Raw genomic sequence first — 17,830 nt, forward strand, 5'->3', positions numbered from 1 at the left:
ATGCCCCGCTGCCATGTTCATTGGTCAAACTGGACAGTCTCTACGTAAAAGAGTAAATGGACATAAATCAGATGTCAAGAATTATAACATTCATAAACCAGTAGGAGAACACTTCAATCTCTCTGGTCACGCGATTACAGACATGAAAGTCGTTATTTTACAACAAAAAAACTTCAAATCCAGACTCCAGCGAGAAACTACTGAATTGGAATTCATTTGCAAATTGAATACAATTAATTTAGGCTTGAATAGAAACTGGGAGTGGCTTAGTCATTATGCAAGGTAGCCTATTTCCCCTTGTTTTTTCCTACCCCCCCCCCAAAAGACGTTCTTGATAAACCCTGGATTTGTGCTGGAAATGGCCCACCTTGATTATCATACACATTGTAAGGAGAGTGATCACTTTAGATAAGCTATTACCAGCAGGAGAGTGGGGTGGGAGGAGGTATTTTTTTCATGCTTTGTGTGTATATAATAAGATCTTCTAAACTTTCCACAGTATGCATCCGATGAAGTGAGCTGTAGCTCACGAAAGCTTATGCTCATACAAATTGGTTAGTCTCTAAGGTGCCACAAGTACTCCTTTTCTTTTTATAGTAAAACTTGTTCTGCTTTGCTATACCTTAACCAATCATTTTCCTGAAATTTAACTAACCAATCCTAACATATTGTAACATGATTATGTAACCAATTATATCTCACCACCTTAATTAGTTTACACCCAGCAAAATTAATTATACAGCAGACAGGAACAATCACAGAACCAGACAGAGATTATACAGACAAACAATAGCAAAGTGGGAACTATAATGACAAAACAATACAGAAGTGTGGATTTCACATCCCAGCTATTGATAAGTGAGTTCTTGCCAGACAGGATGCTATCAAACTAAGTTTCCTTTTACATCTTCTAGGCACTTCCCTTTCTCTGGAGGTGATAGGCATTATCAGGACAGGATTGTATTCCTAACAGCCCAATAGCACCTTATTTCAATGTGACTAGTTTGGAATGTGAGGATGTGACCGGTCGCTTCCCAGCTTATGGCTGCCTCTGCTGCTTAGCCAAAGGCCTTAGCTTAAGAACAGGGCTTCAGACTGTCACAGTAAGAGAAGGACCTTACACCGGCAGACAGTGATTTTGATTCTTTCTTTTATACCTCTATAACTAGCCAAGTGATAAGAATACACCTAAATTCTTAGAATACAGGCCTTTACAGACAGGCCTGAATATCTATATTCTAACAGGGACATGCAGAGCTGCGGTGGCCAGAGAAAGAGGCGACTTTCCCCAGCTCCAGTGCTGTGGCTTCCGGGGCGAGATGGTCCTCCTTCCCAGCCCCAGCTCAGGGGCTGCCACAGCAGGGGAGAGACCCCCGTCCTTCCGTGGCCCAGCTCGGGGGCTGCCATGGCGGGGGAAAGAGGGCACATCCATTGCATTAGAAAGGTAAGACTACTGATATTAAAATATGAGTTGTGTGCTTTTATTTGTAGAACAAAAAACGTTAATTATTATAGGGGGTTTTTATATAGTGCTTTTACCCAAAGTGCTTTACAATAGTGAGCTAACAGTACAAACAACATTTGGAAAGATCATTAAGTGGTCCACCAAGACCCTCAGCAATTTTCAAGTGGTCCATGAAAAAAAAAGTTTGAGAACCACTGCTCTTGGTGTTTGTGAGTCCAAGAGCAGAGCTTAGGCTAATAAGACTGTGACAGACATCTCTGAGTGAGAGGGTGGTTATGAACTTTGCCAGAGCCTCAAAATTATTTTGCCAGTCAGCCTCCATCCTCTCCACCTTGAGCTTAAACTGCCTGACTTTTGTCCAGGTAACTATCTCTGCAACACAGTAGGCAAGTAAGGAAGTAAGTCCAACTGGAGTCTGATTTAGAGACAGAACTGAATAGCCACACCATACTGATTACATCACTCTGTATCGCTTCACAGTCCCCGTTCCCTTCCCCCGCCCCCCACCAGCATTTTCATGTAGATGGTGAAAAGGAAGGGGGAAAACCCAGACTGAAGCAAGCCTGTGGGAGCTGACAGCTGGAAAGCCTCAGCAAGGAAGAGCGGTCACCCACTGGGATCACTCCAAAAGAAACAAGATCACCTCTAAGGTGACTCCTTCAACTCCACCCAGGGCCTATAGATGTGTCAATATCACACGATGATCAATGGTATCAAAGGCTGCTGAAAAATCTCACAGAATTAGTCAAGACATCCCCTCTCTGTCTATTGCCACGAGGAGACTGTCAGCTATGGAGACCAACAGTGTCTATCTAGCATGCATGGTCTGGCCTGGAACATGAGCAAACTGGAGGATGTCAGATGCTGTTCATGTTGGACTCCCTCAGTGATCTTTCCTAGGCAGGCAAGGCCACAGATGGGTGATAACTGGCAAGGACATCATAAGATACCTATGGGGGCCATACAGAGGAGAGATCACCTTGGCACAGTGGCTGTATGGCCTATCTTGGCCTTATCCCAATGGTATACAAGTGCCTAGTGGTACAGGTAAACACCAGTTCTCCACATTTGAGTGTCCCCACCCCCTCTTTACACGCAAAGACATTGTTCTAATCAGGAATCTCTTGTTCTCCTATGGTTCTTAAAACACTATGAACTCCTATGGGGCTGAATAATAAAATGATTCCTTAATTATTCACAAAAGACATCAGGGCAAGGATATTAGATTCTGGAAAGCAATTGTAGGATTATGGAATGGAATGAGGCTGGTTCAATGGGACTGAAGAAACCCCACTTAGTCCTAGGGCTAGAAGTTGCATTCACAGACTTCCAATGCTACAGAAACAACCTGCAACCCTGGACAGCAGAGAACACCACTAAGCGCTTGGTGGTGACGGGAGGGCAGCCATTCACCATCACTCTGCACTTCCAAGCCTGAGGATACCAGCCGGGAGCAGACACCATCCTCCTCATCACAGAGACTGGTAAGAGCTAGGACAGCCCCTGCAGAGATCAAGGAAGGGGAACCCTCCTAGCATAAGAAATAACCCCTGCTAAAGAACCCTGCCTGCCCTCCCGTAAGTGACTGAGAGGGACATAGAGAGCCCAGCCCAGCAGCTAGATGCTGACGTCAGGAACTGGAACTAAGGCTGAGGCCAGGAGCATAGCTGAGTTCAAGGCAGGAGGAGGGCTAGGAACAAGCAGGCTCAGGAGTAGTCACAGCTCAGCTGAGGATAAATACAGCGTGAGCAGCTGCTGGGCTTAAGAGCCCATCTGCTGACATTTCCAACCAATCAGGCAGTGTAACCACTCATGCAGCCTACTATAGGCCAGCTGCACTCATTAGGTTGCCTAGAGGTTTGCTCTGCTTCAGGCCAGATTCCTGACAAACACTGGGTCTGCCTGCCCCCTCCCCCATGTAATTTCAGTAGGTGCAAGGGGGTTCTGAATCCAACACAAGCATTCTGTCTTATTAGGATATGTTTAACCTTCCGTCTATCTGCCAAAGGGCCCTGACCTGACAGGTCATCCAGAACACAAGCTATATTCTCTTTGGCCAGGTCAGGCCTCAGGAGTAGCTGGAGGGCAGCCTGTGCATCAAACAGTCCCAGCTCCATGGAAGTCTCCTTGTCTGCTCCAGCCAGTGCAGTCATCGGGCAGTTTCTTCTGAAGATTCACATTGACTCTGGTACAGGTCACATCCCCTCCTACCAGTTGGGGGAGTTCATCCTGCTCTTTAATGCTTGGTGCCCAGGTATGTGGCTTGCCATTGGGTGGTTCTAACTTGTCTGTGCTGAGCCCAGGACAAACAAAAGGGATGTCTCTCCACCGAGGTACTTCTCAGTGACTTCAGCCAGCATGGACCTTCCCACAGGGTTTCCTGATCCCCTGTACAGCCCATCCAGTCCCAAGAGCCCACATCTCTTCCGGATGCTAACCCCAGAGAACAGTGTTCTGTGTTTGTACAGTGCCAAGCACGCGGTCAATGCTACCACACTCAAACCACAACAAGCAATTAATCCCAGTCTGAGGGAGGCTCTGACCCCTCTGACACAGGCAGAGACACAGCTAATAAACACGTCACCTGAGAGAGTTTAAAACCTAGTAGTGAATGTTTTTCCCTTTGAATGTGTCTGTATTCTCCTGGGGAAGGAACACTGTGCTAGTGCGACACAAACAGCCTCTCAGGGCCTTTAGAGCTATCCCAATTGCTTCTTCCCATGAGCCTCTCAGTGTGAGAGGAGTAGACAGTTCAGTGCCCTGGGATGCACATCCATTGGACCTGCTCCTTAATGTGGTAAGGACACATTTTAATAGTGCAGTGACTCCAGCATGGGAATGGAAAGCTTACCATTCCTAGCTCCCCATTAATGCTACTGTCAGGGTGAGTTCTGAAGAGCTTTGATACTAAAGAACTCATGATCTATGGAAGCAGCATTGGCAGAAAGAGAAAAGCCAGAAAGGAGGCAGTTTCTGTATTTTCACAGCTATGTTAAATGAAGGGGGGTGGGTAGCTCCCTTTTATGGACACCCAGCCAGCCAGTTAGCTATAAAACCCCTGTTAGGAGCTGTTCTCTAATTGCTTTACCTGTAAAGGGTTAACAAGCCCACAGGTAAAAAGAAAGGAGTGGGCACCTGACCAAAAGAGCCAATGGGAGGACTATAACTTTTTAAAATTGGGGAAAAAAGCTTCCCTGTGTCTGTGTATTGTTGTTCCCCAGGAAAGAGGGAGCAGTTATGCGGTAAGAAGCTTTAAGTCAAGTATGAAAAACCATCAATTCATACCTTGAACCTACTTATCTGAAACCCAAAATATATAAGCAGATCAGAAATGTCTAGAAAGATGCAATTAGGTTTTATTTTTTATTTTGTAAGGCTTGTGGACTCCTCTGTGCTAACCCCAATGCTTTTGTTTTGTTTGTAACCTTTAAGCTGAACCCCAAGAGAGCTATCTGAACGCTTAATTTTTGTAACTGGGTTTTTTAAATCTAGCAAAAGCCTAAGTTCCAGATGTATTTTCTTTCTTTTTGTTTTTAATAAAATTTACCCTTTATTAAGAACAGGATTGGATTTTTGGTGTCCTAAGAGGTTTGTGCATGTGTTGTTTAATTAGCTGGAGGCAACAGCTAATTTCCTTTGTTTTCTTTCTCAGCTCTTCCCTGGAGGGGGGGTGAAAGGGCTTGAGGGTACCCCACAGGAAGGAATTCCCAAGTGCATGGTGGCAGCATCAACCCATCCAAGGTCAGAGAGAAGCTGTGACCTTGGGAGTTTAATACCAGCCTGGAGTGGCCAGTATTAATTTTTAAAATCCCTGCGGGCCCCCATCTTATGCACTCGAAGTGCCAGAGTGAAGGATCAGCCTTGATAACAGCGTTTCGTGTTCCAATTTTTCAGCTGGTGATATGTATTTAGCAATTCCTGGAAGGCAGGAATATGTAATGAATGACTATGGCTTAATCTACCAGGGAAACAAGAACTGGATCCATCCCTATCCTTGGAACTATGGACAGGTAAACTGGGCCTTCCCAGCAGCCTCTTTGGGATGGAACCCATGTTCTTATCTGTTACAAGGACAAAACTTGTCGCCAGCTCCCCTTGCTAAATGAGGCTTGCTGCTCCAGCTCCTCACTTTGGGATCATTCGGCTCTGCCACTTGTGAGCACACATGCAGAGGCCCGGGGGTGGCCAGCTCTGGCTCCTGGAGTAATATGTGGCCTATAACTGCCCTTGTCTGTAATGTGGAGATTAGGTGCACAGAAGTTCCAGCGTACAATATTCCCTCTTGATCTGAGCAGCCTGCTGCAATAAGCTCCACTTTACACAAATTAGGTGTGGCACTTGGTCTTCCAGAAGACGCTAATGCAGCCCCTTTTGTCACTCAAAGATTGGACATTTCACCTGGCCCAAGCATGGACTCCACTGCTATCTTTGGGGAAAAACAGGACCTTCTCAGAGCATATGCTGACAGAGCCAGATCCCTGGCCCCTCTTTTAGCTGCACTGTATGCAGAGAGTGCAATGGGGTGTGGCTGGAGCAGGGGGCAGTCTTTGTCTAGCAGAGCCATCTCTGTGAGGCATCATTTAAAGCAGGCTTTTTTAAACCTGAAGTTAAACTGGGAGCCCAAATAGCCCCCCCAACCCCAGGACTGAGGGAATGGAAGGGTGGCTTAGTCCCAAACAGAGTTCAGCTGTAACTGAGGATCTAGACCTCAGAAGAGTGAGAAGCTATGGGTCACTGTGCTGCAGGGGTGCTCATGCACTGCAGCAAGAAGGCTATGGGTCGCTGTGCTGCAGATACTCTGCATTTGGAGGGCTATAGGATTAAACATGCAGATGGAATTCTCAAGGGAAAATTTTAGTTGAAAAAAACTACACCATGACCCTTCACATTTGTGCCACACAAAGCTCTTCCAGCTGCTGCTCTCTGGCTAAGGAAGCGAAGAAGCATCTCGGTGTATATGAAGGGCTAGGCATATTTAATACAGAACATGGGAAGCAGGTCTCTATAACTCCTGTTGTGTAAATGACTAGGTCTCGTTTCACAGGCAGAAAGGCATGGTGCTAAGACGTGTCTCTTTCTTTCCTCTCTCAGTTTGAGGAGGATACTGTGGATATCTGTCTGAAGCTACTGGACAGGAGCTTAAACTTCCAGTGTGACCCAGTCAAAGAGTATTCCTTAGGAAATAATCCCATATACATCAGTAGGGTGGTGAGCGCTATGGTAAGTGAAGGATTAATCATACTTACTTCCTTATCCATCACTGTACAGACACAGAACTCACAAAAGTCTTTTCTGCCACTCTAGTAGCGGCTACATGTCCCCTTCATGCCTTGCCAGGACAACTGTGTCATCCCCACAATGGGCTGTGGCTGCATCCAGGAGATGTTGTGATTCACCATAAGATGCCCATGATGTGCCCCATCTATGCATGCCAAAGAACTTTCTAGGCTGCAGTCTGCGGGTTCTGGTATCCCTGCTTCCTTCCAGATCAACAGCAATGTTGACAGCGGGATTCTAGAAGGGAACTGGAGCAAAGATTACTCCAGCTGCATCTGCCCATCTGAGTTGAATGGCAGTCGTCATACTGAGACAGTGGGATGCTGCAGGAGGTCAACCAGTTAAATATGGGCAATGCTGGGTCTTTGCAGTTGTGATGTGCACAGATAGGGCGAGTGGACACTGAAGGGTATGTACATAAAATTAAAATTCATGTTAACTCTGGGGATTAGCTCAGAAAGAATGAGAAACGAACATCCAACTATATAAAATGTGTTTATAACACAGCTCATTGCCACAATCCAAGGGAAGCAGGAGAGTCTGGGAGGTTGGGAATAAAACAGAGTTTCTCACCACTGAGCCATTCATTCACATCCAACCCACCGTGGCAAAGACTGATGTTCTTCACTGTCCTCTAATTGGTAATGTCAGCAAAGAGGCCAGGGACTAGATGGATGATGGAGATTGAACAGGCATCTTCCCGGAGGAATCCAGGCACACGGCAAAAGGCTGTGAGCAAGCCTGCACTGCTGCTACCCAGGCTGGGGATAGACTGGGTTCCAGGTCTGTGAATCTCACATTGTATGAGGAGAAAAACCCTTACTTTCAACTCTTCAAATTCTCAGTAAAAGCCAGGAGAAGAAACTAGCACGTGGCTTTACAGACTGAGGGCTCTGCGTGCCACATACAAGGCAGGCTCCATGAGATACAGACTGACTTCAAAAATAACTTGGTTAGATGCTTCAGTCCTAGTAGCTGTGGCTGCTTTTCATGGCCACAGTCACCAGCTAACCACACGTACCCTAGAGAATAGGCCTCGGAAATGCAATGAGCTGAAGGGAACTAAGGCACACAGCAGTTCTGACGCAGCAGAGGGCTGTTACACCTGCACTAACCCCAACACGACAGTCTCCCTCTGGGAGAAGCAGCTCAGAGTTCACTGGAGAGGCAGCACTCGAAACCCATTACCACCCTAGATGGCAAGCTCCCAGAGAAGTTAGTTGATTCATACACAAACTGAAGGGAGATTTCAGGTCCACCTGCTCCTCAGTGCTGGCTGTTGTGACTCTCTCATTACGGGTAAAGCACAGAGATGGGGTCATGTCTATTCAGTCACAGGCTATGGGGTCCTATGGGGCCTGGGGATCAGCACTACCCCAGCAGCTGTAACTTTCCTCTCCCTTTCCCAGTGATGAGATGCCTGGGGATCCCAACCCGCACCTTACCAACTTTGAGTCAGGCCACAAGAAAGACAGCAACCTGATTATTGACAAGTTCTGTGATACCACAGGCAGGATCCTGGCTCTGACAGCAAGGACAGTGTGTGGTGAGATCGGCTCTGGCTGCAGGTCCCTGTATTCAGCTCTGGGATGGACAGGCTAGGCTACACCCTCCCAGATAGCCCAGGAATGGAAGGGGCCCGCTTTCTTCCTCTGCTCCATCCCTCTGGCCCCCTAGGATAACTGCAACTCAGAAGAACACTTCAGGGCTGCAGAAAAGTCTTTCAGAACAACAACAACGAATGCTGTTGCAATCGAAGCCTGGGAGAAGCAAACACCACCCCCCCCCCACACACACAGCAAGAAGTTGGGGGGGACGACGACGGGACAGTATGGGATCATCTTCACTGGCATTGCAGCACCCACCTCACTCCCTTCCCTCAGCTTGGGCACTTCTTTGCAACTGAATTTAACTGACCTGAATGTTGCAAGGTGACAAGGAGCTGCCTAGTTGACACAGCAGCAGGGGCGCTGGAACAATTTGTATAGGGGGAGTGCTAAGAGCCATTGCAACGATCTGTAAATCCTGTAAATGATGGAAACCATTCCAGCACCTATGCACAGCAGCATGGACCTTCCTGGCTCCCACATGCAGCTTGGTAACATGGCCGCTTTCGGCTCCCACATGCAGCACAACGGCTCCCCAGGGCCTCACCCTGGCGCAGTGACTCACATGTGCCACACCCTAGAGGGGCAGTTCCTCCAGCTCCCAAGGGCCTCATACAGCAATCACATAAAAATTATCTGCAAAGCAAATCCTTGTCTCTATTTCCTCCTGTAGGAACTTCCATGTCTGGAATGAGTGCTGGATGGCACAAAGGAACCTGCCCCCAGGATACTCAGGGTGGCAGGTACTGGATGCAACTCCTCAGGAAACTAGCAATGGTAAAGGCTGGTCTCCTCTCTGTCTGGTCCTTATGCACAGGCGCTTCAGCTCTGCAAGAGCCTGGCTCACTTTGCTTCCTCTCTGTAGGGGTGTACTGCTGTGGTCCTGCCTCTGTCATAGCCATCAGAGAAGGGGACCTGAACCTCTGTTACGATCATAGAATATCAGGATTGGAAGGGACCTCAGGAGGTCATCTAGTCCAACCCCCCTGCTCAAAGCAGGACCAATCCTCAATTTTTGCCCCAGATCCCTAAATGGCCCCCTCAAGGATTGAACTCTCAACCCTGGGTTTAGCAGGCCAATGCTCAAACCACTGAGCTATCCCTCCCACACTGTATGTTCTCCATGGTGAAAGCCGACTGCATTGCCTGGCTTGCCTATGGAGCAAGGAAGGAAATACTTCACGGGGACACGCACTCTATTGGGAACCACATCAGTACCAAGAGCACTGGGAGCGACGAGTGCGAGGCTATCACCAATAGCTATAAGTACAAGGAAGGTACAGAAACACCCAGCCCAGGCTGCTCTTCCAGCATTAGCCACAGTACAAGGACAGGCTTGCACAGTGGTATAATACAACAAACCGATTTGCAAACTGAGCTGGGAAGGCATCTATATCTCACTTAGCTGGCAGAAAGTGTCAGCTGTAGGGAAAGGAGATCTGAGGCCTTAGAGATTGTTCAACCTAGACTGGGCCTCAGCCTCTTTTCCTTTGTTACGGATGGTTGGACATTTTTCCAGACCAGCTCTGCTGAGTTTATGAAGAGCAAAGTACCAGCGCTGTTTCTCTCTTCAAACCAGCTCCTAGGAGGAAAGGCGGGTGTATGTGAAGGCCTGTGCCCAGGCACAGCACAAACCAATGAGAAGTCCTAGCACAGCAGGGCCCAACAGGCTCCTGCCAGGAGCCCTGAGATTCTCACCGGCTCCACCCACCCCAGGAACCATAACCAGGAGCCACGGAAAGTGGCACAAACCTATCTGAAATTTAAACTCGCTGAGTCCCCTGAAATTGGTCAGGACATCAAGTTGATCCTGCTAGCTTGTAACCTGACTTTTGAGTACAAGAATGTAAAGCTGAGTGTGAGTACCCAGTCCATGCTGCACAATAGCACCCCCCACCTCCCTTCTGGCAGGACACACTGTACATCACTTTCCATCCCAAAGAAGGTAATTTTCATTGCTGCTCCAATCTTGGTGCAGGGCCCATCGGGACACTGCATGGGCTCAGGAAGTCAGCCCACCAGGCACTGGGGAGCATCAGTGGAGCCCAGAGTGCCTGGCCTACAGCTCTGTGAATATCTGTTCTGTTTGTAGAGAAGATCATTCCATGGACGATCTCATACCCCTACTACAGGAACCATCTGCCCTAGACAAGCTGGTTCAGGTCACTGCCATGGGGGGAGGAGAACACCACCTGGGAGAAGCTGCTCATGAAAAAGATCACCACCCTGGCTTACCCTGCTATCCTCATTAATGTATGGCAGTCTTGTGTAGTTAATTGTTTCCCCTAGGGGCTGAAAGCCAGGGCCACGCAGGGTTGAGAGGGAAAGGAAAGCAGGGAGAACTTCTCCTTTAGAAAGGAAGCTCTGTCTCTGGAGCTCTTGCAGGGAATGGAGAACCCCCACCAAATGCTGCTCTTCCAGAAGACAGGGAAGACTGTCTGCTGCCCACTGTGGATTATGCTGAGCTTCCATCCATCTAGCCTGACGGAGAGTCTATCATTACTAGCACGCCCACTGTACATGTTCACTGCCTCCAGAAGAGAGGGGAGCAGCAATATCCACATTTTATCATTTAGGAACTGGGACTTGTCCCCAGACAGTTGGCAGTCCGTGGGTAACTGGGGTTAGAGTTGGGAAGTTCCTGGCACCCACCCATGGATGACATCTCTCTCTGACTCAAAAGAGTCTGAAATACCTCATCTGACTATTCCTATCCATCTGCTGCTATTGCTGCTGATCCAATCACAAGCCCACCTGGTTGTGCCCACTGTACAGAAATGGGTGAGCAGCTGCTGACATCAGCAAGATGAAGGGCACTGCAAGCTCAGCACAGCCAGCCATCAGTGCTCTAGAGACAGGACAACACTGGTTACGTTTACACTGCAAATAAACCCCTCGGGCTGGCCTGTGCCAGCTGACTCAGGTTTGGGCTAATGTGCTATTTAATTACAGCGTAGACTGTTAGGTTCAGGCTGGACCTGACCTCTGGGACTCTCCCCCAACACAGGGTCCTAAAGCTCAGGTTCCAGCCTGAGCCCTAACACCTACACTGCAATTAAACAGCCCCTTAGCCCAAGCCTCGCAGGCCCAAACCAGTCAGCATGGCTACGGTGTTTAACTGCAGTGTAGACATACCAACTGACAAGCCACTAGCCCTATTGGCTCATCTGCCTTTAGTAAATGTGGACCTCCAGTGGCCAGCATGTGAATAGCAAATAGCACAGCATATAGAGAATTTTTAATACATTATTTTCATTTGTAACTTCATTAATTTTTCCATTGGTGAAATGGTATGGGGTATGTATACAGAACAAAAAAACCCTGTAGCTGCAAGTCTCACAGCCCAGCTCTGCAGATTTGGGCTCATGCCATAGTACTAAAAATAGCCACGTGACATTCCAGCTCAGGCTCTGAAACCCAGGGAGAGAGGTGGTTTTCAGAACATGAACTGGAATGTTTACACAGTTATTTTTAGTGTCACAGTATGAGCCCTACAAGCCCAAGTCTGCACACTTGGCCTCTGAGGGTATGTCCACACAGCAACTGCACACCCACAGTTGGCCCATGCTAGCTGACTCAGGCTAGGGCTGCAGGGCTGTTCCATTGCTCTGTAGACTTCTGGGCTCAGGCTAGAGCCAGGCTCTAGGGCCCTGTGGAGTGGGAGGGTCCCAGAGCTCAGGCTCCAGCCCAAGCCCAGAAGCCTACATAGCAATGAAACAGCTCTGTAGCCCGAGCCCTGCTACCCCAAGCCAGCGGGCATGGACCAGCCGCGGGTTTTTCTTTGCTGTGTAGACATACCTTGAGACTCACTGCTCACTTGTTGTGTAGACATACCCTTAATGTCCACTGAAAGACTCTCTTGGTTTCTTTGGACAGGATTTGCATACCCTCCAACAGCTGAGACACAGAAGGGGGTAGTTAAGCTTCAGCTCATGCTCCCCTGAAGCTGGCCACAGCCCTGTGCAGCATGGGAAGAAGTTTTTAATGGTTCTAGGCGGAATAGAGAATGATAAGCTGGAGGCAGCTGCTTAGATTATAGGAACAGGGCTGAGGCAGCCATGAATGTTAAAAGAAGCTGCATTTCCGACTCCTCTGCCTTAGTCCCAGCTAACAAATGCTGCAATAGTGGGGGCAGGCTGGCACTGGAGCACAGCATCTGTCCCCACCTCAAGCTGGGTCACATCAGAGCAGAGATCTATACAGAGCATATGGTGAGGATGAAGATCTGACACATTTTTAGATGCACCCAGGAAAGTACCTCAGAAAGCAAGAGGAAGAATGGTCTAGGAATTAGGACACTAGCCTGAGACTTAAAGACCCAACTTCAGTTCCCTGCTCTGCCACAGACTTCTGCCTCATAGAATCTACAGCCTTGAGTTAGTTGCCCTGCCCCCCAAAGGGAGTTAGACAGATGTCTCCACTCAGGATTCACAGCTAAGCACCCTCTCCTGGAGTTAGTCACCTAAGCCAGGTCAGCCCTTCCTGCAAAAAACAAACCAAAAAAGAGAGGTACTGGTGGTGCCTGCCCCCGCCCCCTTATGCCAAATAGCCTAGGAGTTAGAGCACGGACCTGGGATGTCGGAGACCTGGATTTCAGTGTGCAGCTGCAGGATCCATACAGCATCCCCTGGCTTGCTGCACACTAGCACTCTGTGAGACAAGCCCTAACAGACATCAATTGCAGCTGAAGAGTGTGAAACTGACCTCACTTTGTATGAGCCACTCATTTGGAGCAGGAAAAGCCAGATCCCGAGAGAGAAGGGAAATTTCTGCAGTTGCTCACAGCGACTATAAGGGGACAGATATACCCCATCACTGTAGCATTGCTCAGCCTGGCCCCTCCCAGCACTTACACCCCTTATAAGATGGTTACATGGCCCTATGGTTACAAGGCTTACCCTGAACAAGCCGTGAACCAAGTTGGGAACCCCTGCCCTAGATGGAATATGTGGCTTGGAAATGACTTCTCAACTCTTGAGCCAGGAATGGGCCAGGTCAGCATTCATTCCCCTCTGATGACTTCAGAGGCCTGTATTAGAGCTGGTGCGCTGTCCAGTTCCTAGTGGGACAGGTGTCCACATGGCATTTTATACCAATTGGTGATCTCAGCAGGGAGGCCAGGGCTGAAAGGGAAAGAGACTGAACTCCCTTCTGTTCCCTGTCATAGAATCATAGAATATCATGGTTGGAAGGGACCCCAGAAGGTCATCTAGTCCAACCCCCTGCTCGAAGGAGGACCAATTCCCAGTTAAATCATCCCAGCCAGGGCTTTGTCAAGCCTGACCTTAAAAACCTCTAAGGAAGGAGATTCTACCACCTCCCTAGGTAACGCATTCCAGTGTTTCACCACCCTCTTAGTGAAAAAGTTTTTCCTAATATCCAATCTAAACCTCCCCCACTGCAACTTGAGACCATTACTCCTCGTTCTGTCATCTGTTACCATTGAGAACAGTCTAGAGCCATCCTCTTTGGAACCCCCTTTCAGGTAGTTGAAAGCAGCTATCAAATCCCCCCTCATTCTTCTCTTCTGCAGGCTAAACAATCCCAGCTCCCTCAGCATCTCCTCATAACTCATGTGTTCCAGTCCCCTAATCATTTTTGTTGCCCTTCGCTGGACTCTCTCCAATTTATCCACATCCTTCTTGAAGTGTGGGGCCCAAAACTGGACACAGTACTCCAGATGAGGCCTCACCAATGTCGAATAGAGGGGAACGATCACGTCCCTCGATCTGCTCGCTATGCCCCTACTTATACATCCCAAAATGCCATTGGCCTTCTTGGCAACAAGGGCACACTGCTGACTCATATCCAGCTTCTCGTCCACTGTCACCCCTAGGTCCTTTTCCGCAGAACTGCTGCCTAGCCATTCGGTCCATGTCAGGAGAGCCCCTCCAGCCATGGGATGGTCATGCAGGCAGAGGGTGGTATGGGAGAAGCTTGCTCTGCACTCTGTATGTTGTTGCTCGGCTGGATGAAGGACCATGGCACCAAATCACATTTAAGGCAATAATCCCCTAAGCACCTGCCCTTCTCTTTTACAGCCATATGAAGTGCATTCTGGCCTCTCTCTTCAGGTCTTGACGCCGGTTGTGGAGAAGCAACCATTTGCTCTCCAAGTGGTAATTGCCAATCCCCTCTATGAGCCGGTGGCAGACTGTGTCCTTACTGTGGAAGGCGGGGGCCTGCTCAAAGAACAGCTCAGCACTGAGTAAGTAATCGGTATTTTCTTCTGCGTGGCTGCTCAGAGAGATGGGTCATAGGATCTCTGGGGTCTATTCCCCCACCACGTGTGCCTAGCTCTTATCATTGGGAATTCAGTCCCCAATGAGGGGAGGAAATAGAGCTGCTGAGTTATCAGTGGAGAGAGGGTCAAATCTGGTGGGAACACTGGCTTCCAGGAAAGCTGGGGAAACAGCAGAGTAGGAGGCAAGAATAGCAGCCAGCAAGGGGAGCGGAGGACAGGGCTGGGAAGAGCAGGTATTTTACGTGAAGTCACCATTATTTCCGCTATTTAGCATGGGAGCCCTCAGACCCCAAGAAAGGACCAGTATCACTTTCCAAATCATCCCCTTCAAGAGCAGCCAAAGGCAGCTCCAAGTAAACTTCAAGAGCAACAAAGTTCAGGGATATCAAAGGGTACAAGGCTCTCAAGGTGGCACCCACCAGTAGATTTTAACAACTCCATGATCATAGCTGTGCAGCCTGAAATGAAATTCACAGAGAAGGAGCGCAAACTCCCCACACAGTAATGCAACAGCAGGAAGTATCCGAATCAGGAGAATGACTTTTCACCACAGTAGCTACTGGAGCACAAGGAAAGCGCTAAGGTTAAGTCCATATCCATGCAAGGCTCCTGCTAGGTAGTACATTGGTGCAGCAGCTCCTAAGCTCCTGTGGGTGCCCGGCCCTGTACCGCAGTGGCTGTTTAAGGCCAGATGAGCTGGGACAGCAGAACCTGCTGCTACAGTCCATTCTTTTGAATTAACAACAAAATACTGCAATCCTATCAGTCTCCATTGCCGGCTTGGTTATAACACAAATAGACTCCTATCAGAGGAGCCTGCTTCCTCCAAGTTCTGGCTAAGGGTGCTAGGCAGTAGGAGCTACGGCACGGCAAGCCTGGCACGGCACGGCCCTGTGGGTAACTAAATCTTGATGCAACATTTGAGTGCTCTTGAAGCTGGGGTCTGTTCTTATTCAGACTCCGTGGTTATGGAGAACCTGGAGCAAATGGGAAGTACAAGGACAGAAAGGGGCACACTGAACAGCTCTGGATCCAGGATCAACTTCCTGCCCAAGGAACTGACTTACTCTTTGTGGCACTAGTAACTTACAGGAGAAGTTTTGTCAGGTTGAACCAGCCACTGACTTTCCCAACCACCATTGTCCTACAATTGGCTAAGAGCTGTAAAGCACTTGTGGGGTCCTCAGATGGAAAGTGCCAGAGTCTTATTATTAAAACTTAAACCATCATTTGATGGCAACATCACAGCACCAAAAGTCCCTTGATTCTCACTTGTTGCTTTCCCCCACACCAGCCTTTAAATATGCTGGGGTCACCAATAAAATGTGGAGATGTAATTAATCAAGTTGTGGGGACTTAGCTCAGGTCCTCCAAGAATAGCCTCCTCACCCCGTTCATGTCCCCTTTCCCCCTAAATTAAATCAACTACGCTCACATACTCTCTCTCTGCACTCTCCCTACCTCCTCACTAAGTCTCTGCCTCCCAGTCACACTCCTCTCACTCATTCTCTCTCTGCACGCTCCTTCTCTCCAGATGTGGATGGGCTCCCAGGGATGATGCTCTCCCTTATCCCAGGCTTGCAGGGCAGGAGTAGAATACTGTTGGAATAAGGTGACCATTTACTAACAAAAGCCAGGATACCCTCCCCGCACACCCTCCCGCACTCTGACTCTGATCTGTACAGGCTGCTCGGGGTTTGTGTCCCCCACCCTATGTTCTAGCTCCTCTCCCCATCTCTGTTCTCTTCCCTGGGCTTTATTTCTGTCCTCTCCACTCCTTGCTTTTGCTGCATGGAACGAGGAAGTGAACTGAGACCAGCATGGGTGACAGAGGTGCCTGGTGGACACAATAAGAGTTTAGTTCTGAGACATAGACTAGGGCACAGTGAGACAGGCCCTTGAAGGCTCTGTTAATAGGAGCAACTGAAAGAGTTACAATATCCAGTCACTTCAGAGACCTGCATCCTGGTACTATAACTGAGATGCCCTCACATCTTTCCTCCCCTTCCTGTCCACTTCATCACATAGGATTGTTGAATTGGTGCCTTCAAAGGCTGCTTTCTAATAACATGAGAGAACTGAGAGACAACAGTCAAGCTCTGCTGGAATCATTCCACTGTGGTCCTGCTCCATCTGCCTGATTACGCTATTAAAGAGAAAAGGAGGACAGTAAGAGACTGTGTTCATCTTGTGTAGCAGGTTCTCAGGAAAGAGATGCTTGAGAGCGCCTTCAGAAAGATAAGAGAACTTGGGACTGCCAGCACCAGCAAGACTGCTCCTTGTACTGTTCCTCCTGCCCTTGAAGAACCAGCTCCTCTGCTCTTTGCCTGCATCCAATGTCAGAGTTCCCTGCTGCTGGGATAGGATGTCCACCTGCCTGTGGAAGTGTCTAACAGGACCGGTGGTAAGAAGGCTGTGCATCTGCTGCTGAGGTCCCTGTCCCTGCAGTACAGAGGGATGGCCATTACCCAGCTCTGGAAGGAGAAGCTTCATTTCTTTCTCAAAGATAACCAAGGTAAGGTCTGTACCACATGCAACCACAATGCAGTCTGACCCGACAGGCACAGACACTCCAGCTCCAGAAAACCACTTCCAGACCCTACTTTTCACTTGGAGAGAAGTATGTTTAGTTTCCAAATGTGTGAAGAGTTGACCGAATAACCAAGTGTCGCCAACTTGATTTACTGTTAGTGGGGGCCACATGGGGACACTATCCCTAGTACTGGGGTGCAAATTCAAAGCCTAGCTGGGACTATGTAGCTATTAAAAAGATGGGGCACGGGTAGTCACTACAATCCCAGCAGAATTACCCAGGCTGAGACTAGACTGAACTCATCGCCATTTGTTTCCAGCCTGGGTGCCTGATGCACAGTCCAAGAGGACACTGGGAGAAGGTCATCTGCTGAGGCTGACAGCATGCTGAAGGACAAAGCCTCCCCCAGTACGTACTTTGGACAGGAGGAGATCAGCATTTGCAAAGCCCAGCTCACTACTGAAGTAAAAGGAGGGGTCAGTCACTTTGTTACTGCAGCAGTGAGAACACAGTGACCTCTATAGCCACAAGCAGGACAAGTTTTGTTGGGCTGAGTGGCTCAGAGATGATCTTTTCCACTATGGAACTAAACTAATAGACCATTGGGTGTGGGTTGGGAGATAGCAGGCTAGGCTGCATTGCCATGTACAGCCCCTCCTCCCCCGCCGCTCCCAAACTGTCCCAGCTCACTTGTTGGACCGGAC

The 17,830-nt window shown here is 48.7% G+C and overlaps 2 protein-coding genes across 2 annotated transcripts in view; one reads left to right on the top strand and one right to left on the bottom strand.

Annotated features, from left to right (window-relative positions):
* Nucleotides 1-17,830, bottom strand: part of CCNDBP1 (cyclin D1 binding protein 1) — a 46,010-nt gene that overhangs the window by 15,414 nt on the left and 12,766 nt on the right. The gene's annotated exons all lie outside the window — the stretch shown is intronic.
* Nucleotides 2,713-15,018, top strand: TGM5 (transglutaminase 5). The gene is given in 17 exon segments (XM_078848280.1): nt 2,713-2,949; nt 5,360-5,475; nt 6,557-6,685; nt 6,953-7,038; nt 7,040-7,137; nt 8,152-8,178; nt 8,181-8,258; nt 8,261-8,288; nt 9,023-9,126; nt 9,215-9,288; nt 9,461-9,626; nt 9,929-9,947; nt 10,066-10,241; nt 10,244-10,371; nt 10,498-10,602; nt 14,424-14,557; nt 14,778-15,018. Coding segments are annotated over 17 exon segments (1,944 nt in total). The 5' UTR covers nt 2,713-2,714.

The sequence above is a fragment of the Lepidochelys kempii genome, chromosome 13 (assembly GCF_965140285.1).
Source record: "Lepidochelys kempii isolate rLepKem1 chromosome 13, rLepKem1.hap1, whole genome shotgun sequence".
NCBI classification, from domain to species: domain Eukaryota; kingdom Metazoa; phylum Chordata; order Testudines; family Cheloniidae; genus Lepidochelys; species Lepidochelys kempii.